General features: G+C 31.4%; 1 protein-coding gene across 1 annotated transcript; it reads right to left on the reverse strand.

The window, feature by feature from the left end:
- Positions 1-330: 330 nt before the first annotated feature.
- Positions 331-717, reverse strand: LOC107061203 (uncharacterized). Its single transcript, XM_015310041.1, has one exon. The coding sequence runs from the start codon at positions 715-717 to the stop codon at positions 331-333; it is 387 nt and encodes a 128-aa protein (XP_015165527.1).
- Between the last annotated feature and the right edge of the window lie 8,453 nt (positions 718-9,170).

Raw genomic sequence — 9,170 nt, forward strand, 5'->3', positions numbered from 1 at the left:
TGAAAATATTTGGTTTCTAACCCTAAATCAATTGAGAAGAAAAAATCAATAACAATTTATTGATATAATGCATATAAGTGTTATTGTATCCAAATATTATATTTCAGACCAACACATGAAACAACTTTTTCTCATTAAGCAATATTCAGGCCAACCATATCAGATATTATTAATGAAAGTCATAGCAATACATTATTGTAGCATCATTGAAATAATAATAAAATAAATAAATACCTTAATAATATAAATTTGAACTTACTAGAGTCTTCACTAATATATCTATAAGTGATAACCTAGCATGATTCAACTATAATTTCATTTTTTCAGACTTCACACTCCAAAAGATTCACGTCCCAATGAGGATGGAGCTCCATTTTCTAATTGGTTCAAATGATGGCGCATTTTGGAACAAGTGTCACTCAACCAAGCTTCAAATATGGTCACTTCATGTGCATTGAGCTGCTCAATTGACTCCCACCAACCTTTTTGTCCTACTTCTGCCATTTGGTCATAAAAAGTTGTTCGAGCAATCCTTGCATCTTCTACAGCATCAAGTTCTTCAAGCCTGTTTTTGAGTTGATTCACTTTATTTCCAGCAATAATCGTATCTAGACGAATACCTTGGCTTTTTTGCATATCAGGATTCTGAAAATGAGAAACAATTGCATTAACAGTAGGGTGAAAAAATGATTGTGGCTTACCAGCTGGGGAAACCATCATTATTCCAATGTCAACATCGCATTCTGTAACGAGTTCCCTAGCTTTTTTATACAAACCCTCCCGACGCTTTGAAAATGTGGTAAGCAGGGCAACCTTATTTTATTTTTTTCATTGGTATCTTTTGACGACCTTTAGTCTTCTTTCCCTCCATGTCTAAATTCATAAGGAGTTTGATGAAAAGATAGTTGATTAAACGTTTTTCAGCAAATGATACTTATGAAAAAACGACATCACGCCTATTTATATACCGCAAAAACTGATTGTTTAATCAAATAATCTTTTTATCATATAGAAAATTAGGAAGTTCATTAAATTTTATGCCTTAAATATATTTTGTATATATACATTATTAAAATATAATATATTAAGTTAAATATGCAAATATTTTCATATACTCATGAAATTTATTAAGTTGAAGTTGGAAAATATGAGTATAATCGGAAATCTTTTTTAATCTAAAGCTTAAACTATAATAGGAGCATATATTAATGTTCTTTCATAAATTAGTCAAGTCTAAATAGACCGTAACGATCCATTTAGTCGTTTTGAGTACAAGAGTTTTTTGTTTCATAAAAAACTCTTCCAATAGAATCAAAATGGGTATTTTAGACTATTTGTTATTATAATTATGAAATTACTGGGGTAGTTTTAATAGTTTATTGAGTTGGTGATTAAAGAAAATAACATTAAAAATTAATAGTGGGTTACTTTCATACTTTTATAATTGGTCTTGTATAATAATTAGGGTAAAGAAATAATCTGTAAAAGAAAGAAGAGTAGACGAGAGAGAACAATACCTGCGGCGTCTACCGAAGAAGACCGATCACAGGTAACTTCAATTGCCTTAAATAAATTATAAGGGATTATAGTTACCATTAGAATGGTGCATGCTTATTGGTGGGATGGGTAGTATTGTATAGTCCCGGGAAATTATTGTTTCTTCAAGTGTTAATGTGCTACACGTGACTTCTTTCTTTATTATATTGGAGATAAATTTTGGTAGTTAATAAAGAGTACACGTCAAATATTATATTAATTGGAATTGGGAAGGGTTGCTTGTATAAGAATTATAATCTATTCTCACTAAAGAATGATTTTAAGTGGAGAAGAGGGATTGGATAACTGTCAAGTCAGACAAATTTCCTAAAGGATCAAAGTTGATCACATGAATTGAATATTGGGTTCTGGGGTCCAAATCGTTTTATAATTTGTTTTGTTTTTCGTGGTTGAGGTTACTGGAAGTAGAACTTAACCTTAAATTTCAATTTCTTTCTATAGTTATCTTGTTATGAGTCAAATTTTAACATATTGAGTTAGGTAATTAAATATTAGTGTATTATGTTACATAAATACCTTTAAAGTTATGATAATTGGAGGCATTAAGGCTTATCCTTAGGTTTGAATTTTAGGATATTGATTATAGAATTAGGTGAGTTTTTGGGTCTAGGTTAGACATAGAATAATATGTGTGTTTATAGACTCATTAATTTACAAATTATGCATATATACTTGATCGATTGGAAAGATTTGGAGGCATTGAGGAAAGGAAAAGTATTTGAGAAGCAGTTTGCTTGACTTCAGTTCTTCGGTGGAGGTAGGTTATGGTTTATTCTATTTGATAGATAGACTCTTAATAATGATTGATATGCATTGAATACTTGATAGTGTGATTGTGTATCTTGGTTGTGTGGTTTGTGATTGATCTGAAATCCTGAGACCGTGGAATTTATAATCTTGAACCCTCTATATCGAAGTGATGCCTTGAATAAAGAAGGCATGATGAAATATTGTTAATGAATTGAAAAGTAGTGAAAATAAATAATAAATTAATAATATTATTGGATCGGAGTGTCACGTTCCGACACGGTATTATTGGATCGAAGTGTCACGTTCCGACACGGTATTCTTGGATCGGAGTGTCACGTTCTGACACGGTATTCTTGGATCGGAGTGTCACGTTCCGATACGGTATTATTGGATCGGAGTGTCACGTTTCGAAACGACATTCTTAGATCGGAGTGTCACGTTCCGACACGGTATAATTGGATCGGAGTGTCACATTCCGACACGATAACATTAAAGAGGAAAACATATTGAATTAACTGAATGTACTCAATCTCAAAGAACTCAATTCCCAAAATAACTTGGTTTGGAGGCATGAGTCCTCATGTGTGATCTTGATATTGTTGACTGATTGCGTACTTACTTTAGTGTTGTTGACACTAGTTCATTTGTTGCTTGCCACCTGCTAAGTGCTATAGTTGATTTTATACTATTATTCATTGCATATTAGTTACTATTTTGAGTTGGCCGATGATATCTACTCAGTATATGTTACCCTGTACTGAGTCATACTTGTATTTTTCTTTGTTTTCCTTTTATGGAGTGTAGCGAGTGTACCAGCGACTCTAACTCGCCCTCAGCTCTAGCCAGTCTCAACATATCAGGTTCAAGGGTGAGTTATTCATTCGAGCTTGTGTTGGATTCTCTCGGTCATGACCTAATGTCCTTAGTTTTCGGACACAAATTACTTTATTTCATTTATTTCGGTGTCTTTGATACTCTTAGACTTAGTATTTGGAGATTAGATGTCCTTGATGTGATGACTTTCAGGTTTTGGGTAATGACATATAGTAGACTATAATGGATTTTTGTTTTCTTACTACTAATAAGATTTAAGCTTCCGCATTATGGTTAGTATTTTGTAAGTCTGAATGATAAATATAAGTTGGGGTTGAATTCATTGGTTTGCCCACCTAGGAGGTTAAGTGTGGGTGCCACTCACGACTCGGTTTGGGTCGTGACATAGACAATAAAAAATAACTGACTATAATTAAAATTAATATAAATTACAGGCCAAAATAATTTAAAATTTATAAAATTAATATAAATTATTCACATGCATTAACATCAAATAGACATTAACTTTAATAATATCCAAAAATCTAACTTTAATAGAAAAATGTTTTAATAAAATACAACAACAACAATAATAATAATAATAATTACAATAATAATATTATTATTAATAATAATAATTATATATTAATGAATATCGAAATTGGAGTTAGCAAATATTAATATTATTGGTAGAAATATAAATTACACATCAAACCTTTTTTAAACATTTTTTTTGGATAATAAGCAAAATCAAAATTAATTTACATTAATAAAAATAAATTTAAAGCTTAATGATAATGGAAAAATACTTAGTATTTTTACATAAATTAATCAAGCCTAGGTAGACAGTAAAAAATAATTGATGATAATTAGAAATAATATAAATTGAAAATTAAATAATTAAATCTTACAATAAAATTTTAAATCATTCACATGCATTAACATTAAATAGACATTGACTTGAATAAGATTTGAAATCTAACTTTAATAGGAAAATATATTAATGAAATATAATAATATAAAAGGAAAATATATTAATGAAATACAATAATATAAAAGGAAATTATATTAATGAAATATCAAGTGAAGTTTTATAATATGAATAGAAAAAAGATAAACTATACATCATTTTTCTTTTTCTTTTTTGAATTTTCATATAATTAGGAAAATCAAAGTTCTCATTTGCATTAAGGGAAATAAATCTAAAGCTTAACTATAAAATAAAAAATATTTTAATATTCTTCTTTAAAATAATTAAGTTCAAAAAGACAATAAAAATAACTGATTATAGTTAGGAATATTATAAATTATAAACTAAATTAATTTGCAATTCAAAATAAATTTGAATTATTTTACATGTATTAACATCAAATACAAATTGACTTGAATAAAATTCAAAAAATTAAACTTTAATAGGAAATGTTTTAATAAAATACAAAGATAAAAAATATCAATAAATTACATTAATGAAAAAGAAAAAGATATTAGTAAAAAATATCATATTAGAGTTAGCTTATATGAATATAATTAGTAGAACGACAAATACGCATCAAAATATTCATTTGCATTGACAGAAAGTAAATCTAAAACTAAATCACAATAGAAAAATATCTTGATGTTCTTACATAAATTAATTAAGTCTCGATAGACAATAAAAATAACTTATCATAATTATAAATAATATAAATTGCAAATTAAATAATTTAAAATATTACAATAAAGTTAAATCATTCACATATATTAACATTAAAAAAGACATTGACTTGAACAAGATTCAAAAATCTAACTTCAATAGGAAAATATGCTAATGAAATACAACACTATAAAAGGAAATTATAATAATGAAATATCAACTTGAAGTAGAAAATATGAAACATAATTAGAAAAAAGATTAACTATACACCAAAAATTTTAATTTTCTTTTTGTATAATAAGCAAAATCAAAATCCTCATTTGCATTAACAATAATAAATCTAAAATCTAATTAAAAGAAAAATATCATAATGTTCTTACATAAATTCTAATTCTAATTAGGAATAATATTAACAGTCCTTCTTTTCTTCGTTCTTTCAGCTGCCTTCCTTTTTGCCTACCATTAGTGTCCATGCTTTGTTCCTCAATCCAAATACCTGAAAAACAAGGATTTTACATCAGTTATTGGCACAAATTAAGTATTTTAGGACACTAAATCTATCCAAATAAATCCCTAAATGAGTCCAAATCGTGGACTCATCATACCTCCCGCAAGATTTTTATTTTCCTTTACAATAGAAACTGGCCAGAATTTTTGAGAGGGACTCAAAAATTCTCAAGAAGAGGATCCCTCCAACAAGTCAAGACTGGAGATACATTTAGAGTTGCAACTGGGACAGAACTTTTGAGAGGATCTTAAAAATTCTTCAAGTCATATATCAACAATTCGAGATACTCCAACGCATCTAATTGGGACAGAAATTTTTTAGGATGGGTTCAAAAATTTCTTCAATCATCATTAGAATCTTATAGTTAATTGTGAATATTTCGAGCATAATTAGAAGTTTAAAGCTAACTTCAAATGATCTGTGGCATCGTTAAAGTTTATAGTCAACATCAGCAATCTCTGGCACTATTAGATTTCAGAGCCAGCTGCAAAACTTCTCAATTATAATAGATTTTGAGAAGACTATGTCATAAATATCCAAAGCTTTAAGGATCTTTGGAATTCTCTAGAACAAGCCATCGGACATGTCAAAAGTTTTGAACCAAGGACTTTCACTTAAGCTATGCATGACATGACATTTGACTGTGACCTTTTCCAAAATGATTCTCAAAAAATACTTTTTCCTTAAAAAAAATTTAATATGTCAAATATTTTGTATAATTTCATCTTATGTCTATCGAGAAGCAAGAGATCGGAGTGATCAACTGAAGATAGCAAAGACAAAGAGCAAGCGATTAAAGAAGTCAACACAGATCAGTTTATTTTAAAAACTAACAATTTTTCTGTGGATGCAGGACTATAATATTGCGTCAAGATCAACATATTCCTCCATTCAACGAATATGGAGAATTCAAAAGTGCGAGAAGCTCCCCGAAATTGACAACTTCTCTGTGGATACAAGAAAATCATTGAAGTTTCAGAAGAAAAAGAAACAGTTCAGAACATGAGCAATAATACCTCACTTAAATCCTCAACAAAGCATGACTCACAATGAAAAAAAATGTTCAAAATAGGAACAATTGAAAGCATCACTCTCAACATGTACAAGCATCTTCAATGACATCAAATTAAAATTTTCAGCATCAAGAACGTTTGAAGAATATTCACAAATCCCGTTGATATCAGACGCGATTATGTGAATCACCCAGAGAGACGTCGTTTTTACCAACCAGAGGGACATCTATATATTATTATCAAATGAGATAGTACCACCACCTAGAGGGACATCGTCATTATCATGCAAAGAATCTTTCATGTCATATTATCAAAGAAGTTAATACCATTGCCAAGAGGGCCATTGCATATTCAAACCTCCAAGAAGGACATTACATCATCTACAACCGCCGAGAGAGCCATTACATCTTCAATAAACGCCGAGAGGGCCATCATATATACAAATACCGAAAGAGTCGTTGCATCTTCAAATGCCAAGAGGTACATTTCATATTCAAACGTCGAGAGGGCCATCATGTACAACCGCCGAAAGGGCCATCATGTACAACCGCCGAGAGGGCCATTGAATCTTCAAAGGATGAGAGAGGCAATGCATCTTCAAATGCTGAGAGGGACATCATCTACAACCGTCGAGAGGGCCATTGCATCTTCAACCCACCGAGAAGGTTGTTACATCTTCAAACCACCAAGAAGGTTGTTACATATGCAAATGCCAAGAGGGTCATTGCATCTTCAAACTGCTGAAAGGACCATCATTGATCTTCAAACCGACGAGAGGTCTATTGTCAACAAACGCTGAGAGGTCTATTGTCAACAAACGCTGAGAGGGCCATCATCTTCAAACGCCGAGAAGTTCATTACATCTTCAAATGCCGAGAAGGCCATCATCTTCAAATGCCAAGAGGGCCATTACATATTCAAACCACAGAGAGGGCCATTACCTTATAAAAAAATTTGGTTGACCCTCGAAATTGGAACAAAAGGAGTAACATATATTGTGGAAAAATTATGTAAAAAGTACTATACATCAAAACAATTAACAACTTAAAAATATCTATGGATTTAACGATCCTTCCATTCGTTATGGGTAAACCATTGATGAAACAATTGGGTAAGAAAAATTTTAGATTAGTGGTTTGAAAATTCTACGCTAGGCTAGTATCAAACGAACTATAGGCAAGGTGAGGTCTAGGAAGATCCAGGAAAAGTTCGGGTGAAATGTCTAAGCTTGGGTTGGTTTTTTATTAGCTAAGACATTAAAGAGTCCATAGGACTTTTAGGAATCTGTTTTGAGTGGGTAGAATCCTAACATCAAACTGGCTATGAATGGATTAGTTTAGAATGTCAAGGTTTGAAGGTGTGTTGAAAAATGGAGACATTTAGGGAGTATTTCGAGTTTTCATCTCGTACAAGCTACTATAGAGGGTGTCACACCGCTATAGCCGGGGAATTAATTTCCACTATTAGTTGGTGATTTGCATTTTATCATAATTTTCCCCTAAATCGCTCATTATTCTACAAAACATATTTTGGGAAAAGAAAAAGTGACCTAGGGTGAATTTCAACCAATTCCCATCACTTTCATTGATAAAGATAAGTCAATCAGTCACATACCTAGGTATTTCGATTTTTAGGCTAGAATCCTTGTTGGGTGACTTTAGGGGAGGGTTTGGCATGAGTTAATGGTGGAAGAATCCTTGTTTGGTGACTTTAGGGGAGGATTTGGCTTAAGTTAATGGTGGAAAAATCCTAGTTGTGGTGGAATGATCACGAGAATAGCATGAGATTAGAATTTGAGTATAATCCGGGTATTTTTATGCCATTATTCATTGATTGTGTTGTTTTGTTATTGTTTTAGGCCAAGAATAACTCAAAATTCATAACAAGGGGAGGACTTGATTTAATATAGCTTCCAAGGCTTGATTTGAGGTAAATGAGGGTTGTTTGTTTCTCATTATGTCATATGTGCTTATCAACTGCTTTGCTATTGCATGCATGATATATGATTAGGAAAAAGGAAAGAGCATGATTTGAAATTAATGTTAAATTTTGTCAATGGTTGTTCATGTTGTGTATGCATATCAACTCAGGGTGAGGATCGAAAGTTCGAACTATGTTATAATTGTATGTTAATAGTTTTATTAAGTTATGGTTTTTTGTTCGTATTTCATATAATTGGAACTAGCCGATGTCATATCAGTACACTGTAATTGTGTACTGATATTGTACTTTCTCTTTCTTTGTTAAGTATAGGGCATTTTTAGGTAGTTGTTTCGCGACCTCAACTGTAATCTTAGTTATATTTGAATCTAAGGGTGAGCATACTACGTCCAGGCTACCATGGATTCATCCTACTTCCTAGCCCATTTTTACGGGTTCACACTATCTTAGTTCTTTGGTTTTGGACTTGTAGGTTGGGGTCGATCCCACGAGGAAACTGGTTTAGACTTAACTTTAACTTACACCTATATTCGTTTAGTCAAAGTACTTCCAGAAACAAGTAATAAAAAGGGGAGATTTGTGAAACAAATTGTAAGAATTTAGTAAGTAATCAGTAAACAAAAGTCAATTTATGTTGTTATCAAGATGAGAAAATTAACTAAGGTATACGTGTTTACCACAAGCTCATAACTCAGTAATCCTAGTAATAGCAATCATGTCCTAGTGTATTACATGCAAAGTGATAAGTTAGGTACCTCTAAATCCTTGGTCCGGCATCTAGAGAATTTCACCCCGCACCTTGGTCCGGCTACGTGTGTATAATTTACTAACTCTTACCTTTACCTCATATTAGACATCATAATCGATGTTTGGCTTAGTTATTACTTCGCACCAATCGACACTAGCCTATTAGATAGTATCACACTAAATCTATGTTGATAATTCTTTTCTTGTT

The sequence above is a fragment of the Solanum tuberosum genome, unplaced genomic scaffold, assembly GCF_000226075.1.
Source record: "Solanum tuberosum cultivar DM 1-3 516 R44 unplaced genomic scaffold, SolTub_3.0 scf00123, whole genome shotgun sequence".
In the NCBI taxonomy this organism is placed as follows: domain Eukaryota; kingdom Viridiplantae; phylum Streptophyta; class Magnoliopsida; order Solanales; family Solanaceae; genus Solanum; species Solanum tuberosum.